At 32.7% G+C, this 15902-nt stretch overlaps 2 protein-coding genes and 1 long non-coding RNA gene across 4 annotated transcripts; 2 read left to right on the top strand and 1 right to left on the bottom strand.

The window, feature by feature from the left end:
* Window positions 1-3241: 3241 nt before the first annotated feature.
* On the top strand, window positions 3242-3892 carry LOC113000394 (uncharacterized). Its single transcript, XM_026126991.1, has one exon. It carries the CDS (start codon window positions 3242-3244, stop codon window positions 3890-3892), a length of 651 nt encoding a protein of 216 aa, XP_025982776.1.
* Window positions 3893-11220: 7328 nt separating this feature from the next.
* On the top strand, window positions 11221-13587 carry PHR4 (MYB-CC domain-containing transcription factor PHR4). 2 transcript variants are annotated; one of them, XM_014766434.3, is made up of 6 exons: window positions 11221-11693; window positions 11824-11897; window positions 12003-12060; window positions 12151-12229; window positions 12344-12413; window positions 12701-13587. In XM_014766434.3, the coding sequence occupies exons 1-6, from the start codon at window positions 11561-11563 to the stop codon at window positions 13337-13339; spliced, it is 1053 nt and encodes a 350-aa protein (XP_014621920.1). In that variant the 5' UTR covers window positions 11221-11560; the 3' UTR covers window positions 13340-13587. The 2 variants fall into 2 exon arrangements, with proteins under 2 accessions (XP_014621920.1, XP_003520080.1); XM_003520032.5 differs by having other exon boundaries at window positions 11224-11693; window positions 11821-11897.
* Window positions 13588-14570: 983 nt separating this feature from the next.
* Window positions 14571-15450, bottom strand: LOC121174031 (uncharacterized). Its single transcript, XR_005889718.1, has 2 exons — window positions 15080-15450; window positions 14571-14737 (listed from the first exon to the last, which is right to left on the bottom strand). It is a non-coding gene; the product is annotated as an uncharacterized lncRNA (long non-coding RNA).
* Between the last annotated feature and the right edge of the window lie 452 nt (window positions 15451-15902).

Below are 15902 nucleotides of genomic sequence, written 5' to 3'. Positions count from 1 at the left end.
AAAAAATTAAATAATTGAGGTGATAAAATTTTTTAGGCACTGAATGAAAACTACAACATCAATAGTTTTATCATGTTGTGTCCCACAGTTTATATATATATTCACTATTACGTTCTAATTCTATATCTATATATAAAAAGATAAACTAATGTACTATTGTCCTTTGTCATGATTAGAATAGAACTAAATAATTGGGTTTATATATTACTTACTTTAATTACTTAGTGAGTTAAGGTAAAAAGTTATAATTTATAAGAAAGGATCCATTATTCAAATGAGTCAATTTTTATCAAACCTAGCCTGATTTAAATCTTTAATGAGTTTAGTTGACTCGCCTGCTTTAATTACAAGTTAAACAATATCTTATTCAAGTTGAATAGAATTGTTGAGATAATAAATTTCTCTAAGTATTTAATCCAACTTCATATCAATACTCAAATTGCTATTAATTAAAGTGGAGCGAAAAAATATCTGATTCTTTCGTATATTCTTTAATGAACCTCGGATATACTTGCATCATATAATTGGATGGTATTTGTATGCGTTTTATGTCATCCACCTTGTTCAATTATTTGAAGCACTCAGTGTTATGACAATGTTTACTTTGATGGGTAGTGGGCCATTTTAACTGGAGTTAGACTAGGATTGAGCCTAAGAGAACATTCTTGATGTGAATAAGTTATTTGCAAAAATTCAAGCATATGGAAGCATTGTTAATACTTTGATCTGATAGAGAATGCATTGATGATACATACAAAGCATAGGTTAAGTGTCCTTTTAGGGGCATTTTGGAACACATGGGAGGCCTAGTTAGGGCTCCTATATACTCAGCTTGCCCCTCAAAACTGTTCCCTTCTTATCACTTTCCACGAATCCATGTCATGAGATCATATTGAGGTACCTTTCATGACCTGATCTGTTGAAACCTATACAATTATGGCACCTTATAGGTCTGAATATACGATGTTCAAGTTTCCTAATTGTCCGGAATATGTCTTGACTTTCATTTGTGCTGTGCTGACACAAATTAAGCAAAGGACGAAGTGAAAGAAATTCATGTAACAAGATGTTATTGATAAAATAAAGGTTAAAATATATTTGTGATTTTTAATAAATATTTAAATTTTCTATTTATTTTTTATTAATTTATTTTTGTTTTTTGATAAAACAAAATTTTTATTTGTGATCATTAATATTTTTTGTAATCCCTCGTAATTAGTAAATTCTGATTTTGTTTTCTAATGATTTTTTTCATTTAACTAATAACAAATGAAAAAATTATTTGAGAACAAAAATAAAATTTGTTAATTTATCATGAACTAAAAAAATGTTAAGGATAAAAAAGTAAATTATTCTTTTATTAGGGTTTCAATAAATAAAAAATCAAAACAAATATTAAATTTAAATATTTATTAAGAATAAAAATCATATTTTAACGTAAAATAGAAATCCAATGCTTCATGCCTACTCTACCACTCTTGCTTGAAAAATCTTACATTTACCTAGTGACATGTTGCTGACCTCATTTTGTGCAAGTGACCATGTTTGACATAAAAAATTTCTTTCAGTAAAATTCAATTATTCTCTATGGTGGGATGTTGACAAGTTCCTTTTGTTTCTCTTTTTGTGATTCCTGAGGCCACATTCTTCTCATCTTCTTTCACTGCTTTTGGATTTGTGAGATCTTCCCTTGATGGGGCCATTAAAAGAGTAATAATTGATGAGGCAACTTTGATTGCTTAAATGACTTTTGATTCACCGGACCTTCTCCTACTGATCTAATAAAAATACCGGGGTCCCTTTGGATTTAGCATCATCATGGAATCTCCTTTACCTGTTGTGGAATATATTAAAGCAAGAAACGGAGCTTCAAGTACATCAGCTGTTAAAAAAGATTAAGGTCTTGCAATTACTCACCCTCTTTTTTTTTTTTCAAACGAAGTCCATACACCACAAATACATGTAATCAGTAATAATATTTTTTTCTTCCAATGTGAGCTAAGTTTGCTGTTAGAAAAAAATATATTAAATAATATGATAATGTGACTCATGTGAATTAAAGATCCAAACTTGATTTAATAAAATAAAGGAACCTGTTGGTAAATATAAAAAGTTAATAAACTTATGAGAAGTTAATAAACTTCTGATAACTAACTTGATGAAAGTTTGTTAATAAAAGGCAAAGGGTTTCATCTCTGCCATAAGAGTTTTTCCCTCTAATTATCCATCAAGAACGTGAGAGGAAAATAAAAGAAGAAAAGAGATAGATTGAGACAAAGAAGATTGAAGAACTTATACCTTTCATGGATCAAGGTAAGTTCTACTTACTTCCAAACTGTATGAGAAAATCATAAATTCTAAAATCCTTACAATATGTAATAGATTCATTGAATATAAATGTATGGAATCTATAACTAACATGTGGCATCAGAGCATTAGGTTATTGAATTTATGATTCTCCATGAATGATGTTTCTTTCACACATTGTATGAATCTGATTCCAATTGGAAAATTATTCAAACCATTTTTATTTTTTGTTGTGCATATTATAATTGTTTTCGAGTTTGGAATGCCCTGAATCCAATTTTTGAATGTCTTGAATTGAAATTCAATATTTCTCTCTTACGTCAATTTCAATTCAAAAATTGATCTTAAATTTACTACAATTTGAAATAGAAATATGTTGAATGCCTTCATATGGTGAATAGTTACATACTTGTGAAGCAACTTGGTTGTAATTGTAGTAATTTGGATTAAATGTATGATAGGTTTGTAATCATCAAAGTGATCAAATCTTTATGTTTTTGTTTAATTCCAAATTAGGGACAATTTTATTTCAATTACCCATAGAATGGATGCTACATTATAGATTATTGGTTTATGGGTTAATTGAAGTTCATTATTATAAGATATTTATGGATCACCCAAAGGTTGATTAGTTGTTCTTATGATTTATGGATATGATTATTGGTAGTATGTATGCATTATTAGTTTTATTTATATATCCAAAGATAATAAGTATTTCTAATTAATGCATATGCATTACTAAGTAATGTTAAAATTATTAGCATTGGTATGATTTTTGTGTATTAATGTATCACCCAAAGGAGAACATTAGTATACATAGAATGTTTGTTTGTTGTTTGAATTTGTATTGTATGTTTAATTTATGACTCAAAGTATTAATGTTAAGCATGTGTTAATTGTAGTATCCTTTCCTATATCTTTGCTTTCTCTTGGTATGTCTGTTCCGATTTTTAATGGGTTAAATTTCTCTAATTGGAGCAAACAAGTCCAATTTCACTTAGGTGCGTTGGATCTTGATTTGGCTCTTCAAGTTGAAAAACCTGCTGCTATTACTGATGCTAGTAGCAATGAAGAAAAAATTCATTATAAGGCCTGGGAAAAGTCAAACAGAATTTGTTTGATGCTTATGCACATGAGCATAGCAAATAACATTAAATCTGCTCTTCCCAAAACTAAAAGTGCAAAAGAATCTATGAAATCTGTGGAAGAGCTCTCCCAAACTACTGATAAGTCTCTTGCTGGGACATTAATGAGTACTTTAACCACCATAAAGTTTGATGGTTCTCGTACTATGCATGAACATGTCATTGAGATGACAAATATTGCAGCAAAGCTTAAGTCTCTTGGAATGGTGGTGGATGAAAATTTCCTTGTGCAGTTCATTTTGAACTCATTATCATCTGAGTATGGTCCCTTCCAAATGAATTATAATACCATGAAAGACAAATGGAATGTGCATGAATTGCATAATATGTTAGTTCAGGAGGAAACCATACTTAAGAATCAAGGAAACCACTCCGTTCATTATGTGAATAATCAGGGAGTTGGAAAGAAAGTCAATAAGAAATATGGAAAGGACAAATGACCATTAAAGATTGTCGAGTCCTCTACTAAGATCCAGAAGAAAAATGACAAATGTCATTTCTGTGGGAAATCTGGACATTTCCAAATGAACTGCCCAAAACGTAAAGCTTGGTTCGAAAAGAAAGGTGAGCATAATGCTTATGTATATTTTGAATCAAATTTAACTGAAGTTCCCCATAATACTTGGTGGATTAATTCTGGATGTACAACTCATGTTTCTAATATGATGCAGAGATTCCTTACAACCCGAACCATAAACCCAAATGAGAAGTTTGTCTTCATGGGGAATATAGTGAAAGTTCCAGTAGAAGCTGTTGGGACTTATCGTTTAATCTTTGACATTGAATTTCATTTAGACTTATTTGATACTTTTTGTACCTAGTATTTCTAGGAATTTAGTTTCTTTGTCTAAACTTGATGTTGCTGGATTCTCTTTTAAGTTTGGGAATGGTTGTTTCAGTTTGTATAAGCGTACTTGTATGATTGGATCCGATACACTTTATGATGGTATATATAAATTGAATCTTGATAATTTATATGCTGAAACTCTTATGACCTTGCATCATAATGTTGGCACTAAACATAGTTTAGTGAATGAATGTTCTGCTTATTTGTGACATAAACGTTTGAGACACATTTCCAAAGAAAGGATGCAAAGATTAGTAAAGAATGAAATCCTTCTAAATTTGGATTTTTACTGATCTGAATGTATGTGTGGATTGTATTAAAGGCAAACAAACAAAACACACAAATAAAAGAGCCACAAGAAGCACTCAACTTCTTGAAATTATACACACTGATATATGTGAACCTTTTTATGTAAATTCTTTCAATAAAGAAAAGTACTTTATCACTTTTATTGATGATTTTTCATGTTATGGGTATGTATATTTACTGCATGAGAAATCTCAAGCAATGGATGCCTTAGAAATTTTTATAAATGAAGTGGAAAGACAATTAGACAGAAAGGTGAAAATTGTTAGATCAGATAGAGGTGGTGAGTATTATGGAAGATATAGTGAAAGTGGACAACATCCTGGTCCATTTGCTAAGTTCCTTGAAAGGCGTGGTATTTGTGCTCAATACACAATGCTAGGTACATCACAACAAAATGGTGTGTCAGAAAGGCGTAATCGAACCTTAATGGATATGGTTAGGAGTATGTTAAGTAATTCATCTTTACCATGTATTTGTTGAACAGGGTTCCTAATAAGACAGTTCAAAATACACCTTTTGAACTATGGACAGGTAAGAAACCCAGTTTGAGACACCTACATGTTTGGGGTTGTCAGAAAAAAATTAAAATATATAATCCGCAAGAAAAGAAATTGGATGCAAGAATAATCAGTGGATATTTCATTGTTTATCTAGTAAAATCAAAAGGGTATATATTTTATTGTCCTACCCATAGTACAAAAATTGTTGAAACTGGAAATGTCAGGTTCATTGAGAATGGTGAAACCAGTGGGAGTGAAGCTTCACAAAATGTGGAGATTAAGGAAGTTAGAGTACAAGTTCCTTTAACTAGTGCTTCTACTTTAAGAATTGTTGTTCCTTATACTGTTGAACCACACAACAATCAAGAAGAACAACAAATTAATGATCCTGAGGTTAACAATGAACCTATAGTAGAACAATCACAAGAAATAGTATTAAGAAGATCTCAAAGAGAAAGGAGATCTGCTATTTTGAATGATTATGTGATTTATCTACAAGAGTCAAAAAATGACTTAAGCATTGATAATGATCCAGTTTCATTTTCAAAAGCCATTAATGGTGATGATTCTGGAAAATGGTTAGATGCTATAAAAGATGAGCTTAAATCAATGGCACAAAATGGTGTATGAGATCTTGTGAAATTGCCTGAAGGATGCAAGAGAGTTGGGTGTAAATGAGTCTTTAAGACTAAGTGTGACTCTCATGGCAATATTGAACGACACAAGGCTCGACTTGTTGCTAAAGGTTTTACTCAAAAAATGGCATTGATTATAAGGAAACATTTTCTCCAGTTTCTAAGAAAGATTCTTTTAGGATTATCATGGCACTAGTAGCTCATTATGATCTTGAGTTGCATCAAATGGATGTTAAAATTGTCTTTTTGAATGGGAATTTAGAGGAAGATATTTATATGGACCAACTAGTGAGGTTCATTGAAGAAGGAAAGGAACACATGGTGTGTAAACTTAAGAAATCAATATATGGCCTTAAACAGGCTTCCCAACAATGGTATCTTAAGTTCAATGATACTATTACGTCCTTTGGATTTAAGAAAAACACTGTTGATTGGTGTATATATCTAAAGGTCAGTGAGAACAAATTTATATTTCTTATTTTGTATGTTGATGACATCTTGCTTGCAACTAATGATCTTGGTCTATTAAGTGAGACTAAGAAGTTTCTCTCTAACAAATTTGAAATGAAGGATATGCGTGAGGCAAGCTATGTGATAGGAATAGAAATATTCTGTGATAGATCACAAGGACTGTTAGGCTTGTCTCAGAAATCATATATTAATAAAGTTTTAGAGAGATTCAGAATGGATAAATGTTCAGCATCTCCCGTTCCAATGCAGAAAGGAGACAAATTTAGTCTCATGCAATGTCCAAAGAATGATCTTGAACGGAAACAGATGGAAAATATCCCTTATGCATCTGTAGTTGGGAGTCTGATGTATGCTCAAACATGCACAAGGCCAGATATTAGCTTTGCAGTTGGTATGTGTTAGTCGTCATCTACGACTAACTTTTGTATAGAAAAGTTTTACAAAATGTATATATTTTTCCCAATTTATGGTTCCTTTTGTAGGATTGTAAATATTTCTTGTTTAGTTTTTATCTTTGCTCAGTAGAGGCTCTTCACATGGAATTAATGTAAATTTCAGGTAAAAAGGAGAATAATTAGAAGGTGCAGAAGCTATTGTCTCGCTAAGCCGAGATCGTGCGCTTAGCGAGTATCATCCGCTAAGCGAAGCAGCAGCTCACTTAACAAGTAAGAGAAGTCTTGAAGGGAATCTGCCATGCCAGCACACGCTCAGTGCGTCATCAGCTTTCCCAACGAGAAGTTTATCTCTTTTAGCGCTTAGCACACCTGGCTCGCTGAGCCAAAATCCACTTACTCGCGCTAAGCGTGAAAATGGCGTTAAACGCACCTTCGAGGTTAGAAAGCCCTTTTTAAGCCTGAAATGGAAAATAAGAAGGGAGCTTTTGGGAGAATTCAGAGTCTTAGCCTGAGAGAAGAGTGTGCTTACGTGAAAAAGGCAAGGGAGCACCAAAGACCCCAACTTTTAGGAGGATTCTAGGTTTTAGGGTATTTTGTAGGTTCATAGAGGTGGAGGAAACATCCCTACAACTTTGTAATTTGTATTGTGCTTTCTAAAATCCTTTTGTAGTTGAAAGGTGATATCTTGCCATGGAAGGCTAAGCCCCCTTAGTTGGGGAATCCTGCTAGGAACTTGATGTAAATTCTTATCCTATCTATTTGAAGTTGTTTTTATGTGTTCAATGTTTCTATTTGTGCTTAATCTATGCATGCTTGTGGCTTGATCACCCATTTGTATGTAACTTAAGAGCTTTAGCATTGGAAAATGTACTGCATCCTTAGAACTAGATAGGACGGGCTAGGTTATCGTATGTCTGGACACATAGTGCAGTAATTTAGTTTTATTATGTTGTGACCTTAATGTTGTTCAGTTAAGCTAAGTTCGATGAGACATCTGAGAATGAGATTTAATTAGAGTTAGCCCAATCATGCGAGACATCTATGTTTGGAAATTTTGTCCTCAGCATAGAACACATGAACATCTTTAAATAGAGAAAAAACCTTAATTGCATCAAGTAACTCAGTAGGAGGACCCAACGCTTTTTAATTATTTATTTTAACACCCACTTGCTCATATTTTCTGTTATTAATCATTAGAATAGAATACACCCTTGCTTTGATTCATGATTATTGATTCTTTGTATAAATGTCTGCTTATTGAATGATATTTCACCAAATGAAACAAGTTTCCTGAGATCGACACTCGGTTCTTACTGTTTTATTATTACTTGTACGACTCGATACACTTGCCGGTTAGATTTACACATCCATAATAACAAGTAACACCGAGGCAGAAACAGTATGCTTGGTAGATACCAAAGTAATCCAGGATTGGATCATTAGAAAGTTGCAAAGAAAGTCTTAAGATACTTGCAAGGGACAAAGGATCACATGCTACTTATTGGAGATCTAGTCATCTTGAGGTGATTGGATATACAGATTCAGATTTTGCTGGTTGTATAGATACAAGAAAGTCTACATTTGGTTTTATGTATCTTTTAGTCAGAGGAGCGATTTCATGAAAAAGTGCAAAGCAGTTAGTCATTGCTGCATCTACCATGGAGGTTGAATTTGTGGCATGCTTTGAGGCCACAGTTCAGGTTAATTGGTTGTAGAATTTTATTTCAGGACTTGGAGTAGTTGGTAGTATTGCCAAGCCACTGAAAATTTATTGTGATAATACCGCAGTTGTCTTCTTTTCTAAAAACGACAAGTATTCTAAAGGTGCTAAGCATATGGAATTGAAATACTTTGTCGTTAAAGAAGTTCAAAAACCTAGAGTGTCAATAGAACATATTAGCACTGATATAATGATTGATGCCCCTTTAACAAAAGGGTTATCGCCCAAAGTATTTACTGGCCATGTAGTGAATATGGACATTATGTCTGCTAGTGAATGTTGAATGTTATTATTATTAATAATGCCTATTTGATACTTTGAGCTCATTATTGTGTAAGTTTCTGAAGTTTGTGTTTTCTACTTTATGTGTATATGCATGCAAATTATGATGTGGAAAACATATTATGTTTTTGTTAATGAAAGAATGACTTTTGTTTAAACCCATTATGAACTTCTCATTTTACAGTCATATTAAAGAGAAGGATAATATAATAGTACATGGAAGGGAATATGTTGATTAAATCACATGTAAACACCATGACTCTTATTGTTTTTTATCTTTAATTATAATTAATGATAGAGCTAATTTATCTAAAGTCTTTTAACGTGCATTATGATTTATGTAATTATTAAATCATGAAGTGTTATGACATCACAAGAGTTAAGTGGGAGAATGTTAGAAAAAAAAAATATTAAATAACATGATAATGTAACTCATGTGAATTAAGGGCCTAAACTTGATTTAATAAAATAAAGGGACCTATTGGTAAATATGGAAAGTTAATAAACTTATGGGAAGTTAATAAATTTTTTATAATTGATGGAAGTTTGTTAATTAAAGGCAAAGGGTTCTATCTCTGTCATAAGAGTTTTTCCCTCTAATTACCCATCAAGAACGTGAGAGGAAAATTAAAGAAGGAAAGAGATAAATTGGGACAAAGAAGATTGAAGAACTTATGTCTTTCATGAATCAAGGTAAGTTCTACTTACTTTCAAACTATATGAGAGAATCATAGATTCTAAGATCTTTACAATATATAATAGATTCATTGAATATAAATATATGGAATCTATAACTAACATTTGCCACTAAGGTATTGAATGTATTTCAAGACATACACATACAAGCAGCATATGCTTACATAGGAAGAACCTACCCTTTCACCCTTTTTCTGGTGTAGGACCTACAAAGGCCACACTTCTCTACTACTATTTGTTATAAGCTTATCTGATAATGGTAACTATTGGTTAGTGGATTTTTTAAAATTTCACACAAAATATTGTTTTGTCTTACATTCCACTAGCAGTTGAATATATTGTGGTAAGTCAACTAATCAGGATAGTGTGAGTGTGGAAGTGTTGCTCTTCTGATGGATAGCTTAAAAGCTAATTTGGGACGATTTTCCTCAGTCTTGAATCATGGGATACTGTTAGCAATTCATGGTACTGAAATGGCAGTGGCAGTGTTTTGAAGGCCAAATAATTGAATTTTGATTATAGTGATCAAACTCTAAACGCCAATCCCCAAGAGAAATAATATGAAGAGTGGCTTGCTTGCATTGACTTTTACAATTTGTTGTTGGCCATTATAAACCCCCTTTTACCCTTTTCTACTTTCCTTTTATTTTTGGTGAAAACTTCTTTTCTTCTCTTCAACTTGGATATATATCACAGCATTAAAGCATGTTATTCCCTTTAGAATAATTTCTTTACGGGGCTTCTATGATGAGTGAGCCCTGTAGATACCTTTCACAATAATTCATCTTACAAAGAAAAGTGCAAGGCCACATAGTGTGTGTATGTTCTATCCATCTCCTGATTGTAATAATAATTTTTACTAACTTTATTAGTTAGGTCGTTGGCTTGCAGGTCAACAGCAATATACATAGAGGAACTTCTCAGTACAAAGCAATTGGAATAGAAAACTTCATTCTATTATTTAGTTATTTTAATTTGTGTACGCTATAGACTCTTATATTATGCATGTTATGGACTTACGGTATGGTTCAATTTCCTTGATGGAATACAGCTTTACAATCAATGATGGATTTATATATATACATGACCCTACCGACTGATTGGGTTAGTGCTTAGTTATGTCATGACAAGCACTGAACTGTGGTGATGGTCCCTTAATGAACTTGGGAGTTGGGATTCCTTTGCACGGATAATGTAACAAATTAATTGTTACTTGTTCAATGTCTTGAAAAAACAAGTATTTTATTGGTTTCATTTTCATAGTAGCTCCATCTTAATCTTTGAACAAGGCTTGATTAGTTCTCTTTCTTCGACATTACTTTCTTTGTACAAACATGGGGACTATGGGTCCAAAAATCCAATCCTAGATTCTTTGATTCCTCCATCCCTACATGGAACAAAAAGAATCTGCCAATGGCTCCACAAACAAACACTACATAAAAGAAAATCATAATTAAAGTATTTGACTAGACTATTTCAAAAAAACATTTAAAATATTAATTAAAAACAATATATTTAAAAATAAAGTGAGAACTATTCAATATTTTGGTATTTTGTTGGACTTGAAGCTATTTTTACTTCATATAGGAAAAAAAACTGTGTCAAAAATATCTTCTTTTGAAAATGAAATTTGAAAGAAAGGTTAATTCATTTAGTTTTCACTTTGAATAGCAAGATGAAAAATATCCTTAACAGCATGCCCATGATTTTATTTTTCCCAAAAGTTTCTCACAGCATTAAGAAAGTAGTACCCTATTATTCATTATGGTGGGCCTACCTAATTCAGTAGGGAATCAACCATAGAGATAGATAGTGAAGTGGGAAAACAGCAAGATAAAAACAAACCACACACTTTCCCTCTTTTCTCTCCTTTTAAGACTAAAAAATTGAGCTGTTTTGCTTTCCCTGTTTTTGCTGCATCAGAGATTCTCTCCACTCCATTCAAGTCAAAGAAAAAAGCTTATAGGGAAATTTTCATCTTTTTTTTTAAAAAAAAAAAAGGAAAAGTTGGTATGAAATGGGATGAGAGAGAGGAAGAACCACAGCTCATGGCATATATTCCCCCAACGTAACCCCACTTATGTTTCCTGATATGGAGTGAGATCATAGAACAACACAACCAACTCCAAGTTATAAAGAGAACTATAGCTGGCACATATTGATACATACATAGCTAAAAGGATCTAAAGACGCATCTATCTATGTTTCAGTCCTTTGCCAGCAAGTAAGTAGTAACTCATCCAAATATAGCAAATGGATCCACAAAACATGCAAAACCAAACCATGCATTTTGTGCTGTCCACTGATTCCAAACCAAGGCTAAAATGGACTCCTGAGCTTCACCGACGATTCATTGAGGCTACCAATCAGCTTGGAGGTGAAGATAGTGAGTATAACACAAACCTTGATCACACCTTATTTACTATTCATATTATTATTACTATTATTATTATTAAGATTTCATAGAACATCTTAGCTTATATTATTTGTCACACTGTGGCATCATGTGGCAGAAGCAACTCCAAAGAGTCTCATGAGGGTGATGGGGATTCCAGGACTCACTTTGTACCATCTGAAGAGCCATTTACAGGCATTCATTCCCCTTTTGTAATGATATATTATAATTCTTTGTTTTCCATTCACTGAATCTGGAAATCAGGATTTGTAACTTCTTTTTTTATGTTTCTGGTTACAGAAATTTAGACTTGGAAAAAGCCAACAACTAGAAACCTGTTCTGACAACAAACAAGAAGGTGACTTGTAGTGTGTCTAGTTGAACAGCAAATTACGGCATGATTGATAATTATCTCAGTTGGCATAATATATATCCTTTTTTGGTGCAGATTACATAGAAACCAAGAGCAGCAGTGATGGTCATTGCAGCAGGGAAATCAGTCTTGGGGCCCAGAATCAAATTACTGAGTAATAATTTGAAATTGATCAAATATTTTATTTTAATTTTAAAGACTATGTGTCTCATAGGGAAATGGTATTTCCTAGAGCTTTTATTGATCTAGTTCTGTGTTTGCTTACCAGAAACATGCAGATTGCTCAAGCTCTCCAAATGCAAATGGAAGTGCAAAGGAAACTCTATGAACAAATTGAGGTAGCACATATAATATGATTTATCAATTTAAACTTGCTCTTATCAAGGTTTTAAATTCCGGTCAGGTCACGGTTTCATTACATTCCTTGATATTGTGGAAAATTGTGAACGAATGTGATTGATATGACTATAATTGCAGTCACACTGCGGTCGCAGATAGTAAAAAAAAAGTTTTATGCTGTGGATGAAATCACAATCGCAGAATTTTTTAAAAACCTTGACTCTTATCTCAATTTTGAATGATGGTGCATAAGGACATGTTAATCAAAACTGGATGGTGATTTCAGGTGCAGAAACATTTGCAGCTCAGAATTGAAGCTCAAGGGAAGTATTTACAATCAGTGCTAAAGAAGGCACAAGAAGCACTTGCTGGATACAATTCTTCCCCAGTTGGGATAGAACTCACAAAAGCTGAACTTTCTCAGCTAGTTACCATCATCAACGATGCTTGTCCAAGTTCTCCCATCTCAGAACTGACAGAAACAAGAGGGTTGAGTTTAAGCTGTGGGGAGAGGAAAAGAGACAGAGGCACTATGTGTTCACTGGAAAGTTCCTTGACATCTTCTGAAAGCTCAGGGAGAAAGGAAGAGAAACAGCCAATGGAAGAGATTGTGGAATTCAAGAGTTCCAATAATGTTTCATTTGAATTGCCATTGATGGAGATTCACACTGAGGATAAAGCATCCAATGGAGGCTTATCAAGCAATGAGGGTAGTGGGAGAAAGAGAAGTTTAGCAGCAACAGAATCTGATGATGGAAGCTGTGTTGTTGAGCAACCATGTGGGAAAAGATGTGGCAACAAGTTGTTGAGGAAAGTCAAGTTGTCAGAAATGCTTGACTTGAACAGCCAATGTCAGAGTGACATGGACTCAACAGGTTCAAAAACATTGGACTTAAATTGCAGTTTAAACTTTTGGGAACCATGAAGATGGTTTTTATATACTTCACTTCCTAATTAATTATTATATAAACGTATGTAGCAAAATCATTGTCATAAAAGAAATGTTTATATAGTATGTATATTTTTATTATTATAATGGAAAAAAAGAAAGAACAATTGACTGTATATCCAATCCTGGTCAAGAGAAAAGGTGCAGCACAAATAAAATCGTAGGGTATGGTGTGGCACTTGTATATCCTGATCAAGAAAAAAAGGTGCAACACACTTAAATCATATGGTGTGGCGTATCGATAAGTTATTAGTATGAATGGTATTGGGTTATTGGGCTCGATCTTCTTAAGTAAGGTATTTAATTCAAATATTATAGATTGAAAAAATGTGATTAAAAGACAAGACTCTACTAAAAATAATTAGTCAGATTCTTCAATAATAATTAGTCATCAATAAAGCGGTGAGTAATTTGGACCAATAACATATTACAATAAAAAAAATATATGTGGTTTGGTGTCAGGTGTAGCACCCCTCTCCCACCAGTAATCACCCTCCCTCTTTCTCAATCTCTTGGTGCTTCTGATATTGGGCCACAGGATAACAAATTTCTGCTGTTACAAGTTGGTAATGGGTACCCAGTGGTTTGGTTTAATTATTAGCCTTCTAAAGGCCCTACCAAAATGTGTTGGTAACGTCTAACCCAGATCACTATTCCATTTTGAACCCATTGTTACTTCCAAGTAACTCACCATGATTGTTGTGTTAGGCACATTAGTTAAGTTTGTTCATATAAAGTCAAATTGATGTTAACTAGACAAGTTTACTTGAACCCTCTAAAGGGAAGAAAGAAATTTATATGACATATACAATTAGCATTAAGTTGTCGGCAAAAGGAAAAAATGAAGGAATGGGTGAATGATGAGTCAAAAAACCATGCGCATTTGAAAATTTATATTCGATGAGGTCTAACTTTTTAATTTATTGGTGTAATATTGTCGATATCCAAGAGGCAACACATAATTTGAATAGCTCATTTTCATAAATCAAATGATGCCATCCATTTACTCGCAAATGAATATGCATTATCCATATCAAATTTAGATATGGAACTCGCAAGCAATTAAACAAGTTCATAAGCATCTCACAGCACTTTCGTTTTCTTATTTGGAAACTAGGGTCTCTCTCCCTTCACTCACGTGGTAAGCCAAGAATATAATTCACTTGGCTGTTGCCTTGGTGAATTGAAACAATTTGGATGGGTCTCATTGCCTCTTTCATTTTGTATCTCATTTGTATCTTTATTATTGAGAATTAGATCTATAGTGATTTGTTTATATAATTGATTTTAATCATTAGTGTTCTTACCAACTCCCTGTAGACGAGTTCCTCTTTCTGCTACTCCTGGTGTATTGACAGAGGCAAATTCAAAATCCTGATTCAACAGAGGCAAATTACAAAATTTAAAATCAGAGGGTTGAGGGTTCAAATATATAAATATAGATGGAAAAAAATACAAAAATATAAGATTTGACACAACACTATCATATTGATTTAATTATATTATATCTATTTAACACTAAATAAATTATAATAAACATTAATATTTACTATATTATAATTTACTGTAGTATATTAAAATTAAGTATTGAACAATAATAATCAAACAATTGAGAGACAAAATCAATGAAAAAGTAGTGGGGAAGTAGCAAAATACCCATTTTTTAGTTAGAAAAAAAATTTTAGAGAAAAAATCAAAAAGAAAAACCATTCTCACCATGAATTTGAAGTATTGAACAACTCCTCTCTACTTCTAGAATTCCTGAGGATGAATGTGATCATGAATACAAAAAACTGAATGAAAATCATTTGAATACATTTCCATCAGAATATGAATTATACAAGAACTTGTGGAAAAGGCTCTATTCCATGCCAACATAAATCATAATACTTCAGCTCTGATTCTAAAACTACCAGGTTTGCAAGTCTTTTTTCCCTATGTTTGCTTCCTTCATATCCTCAGTTTCACCATTATTGAACATGGTAAAACCACCAAGCTTCTTTCTCATATCTGATTCTGCAGCCAAATCAAGTTTCAACATCCTCAGTTATGACAGCAAGAAACTCGAACACTGAGTAGAGGTACTATTTCAAGGCTCAATTCTACATTAATCTATTGCGTGTAGCAGGGTATGTTAGCCACTCAACTTCAATCTCTGTACGTTGGCCAATGCATATTAAATGTTTGTAACAACTGGAGGTATAATAATAAATGATAATATTATTGAAAAATAATAATAAATGATAATAATTATTAATTAATAATAACTAATGTATAAAGATTATGTTTATGCCACCTAACAAATTAATGATTCGTTCAGTTCATTTTTAATTTATTTTCAGCTTCTAATGATTTTACTAAGCATGTATGGTCTGACAATTCATTTGGCTTCTGAGTAGTAGTTTCTGTGAGCATAGGGGATAAGAGGAAAAAGGTGAGGAATTGTAGGAGGCTGCCACATCAGCAAAACATATGATGAGAAAAAAATATATAATATTAAAATGTTAGCCTATTGTTGCACACTTTAGAAATTATATAT

Source organism: Glycine max, chromosome 2 (genome assembly GCF_000004515.6).
Source record: "Glycine max cultivar Williams 82 chromosome 2, Glycine_max_v4.0, whole genome shotgun sequence".
Classification (NCBI taxonomy): Eukaryota; Viridiplantae; Streptophyta; class Magnoliopsida; order Fabales; family Fabaceae; genus Glycine; species Glycine max.
The sequence above is the reverse complement of the archived record's forward strand: the minus strand, read 5'-3'. Positions and strand labels throughout refer to the sequence as shown.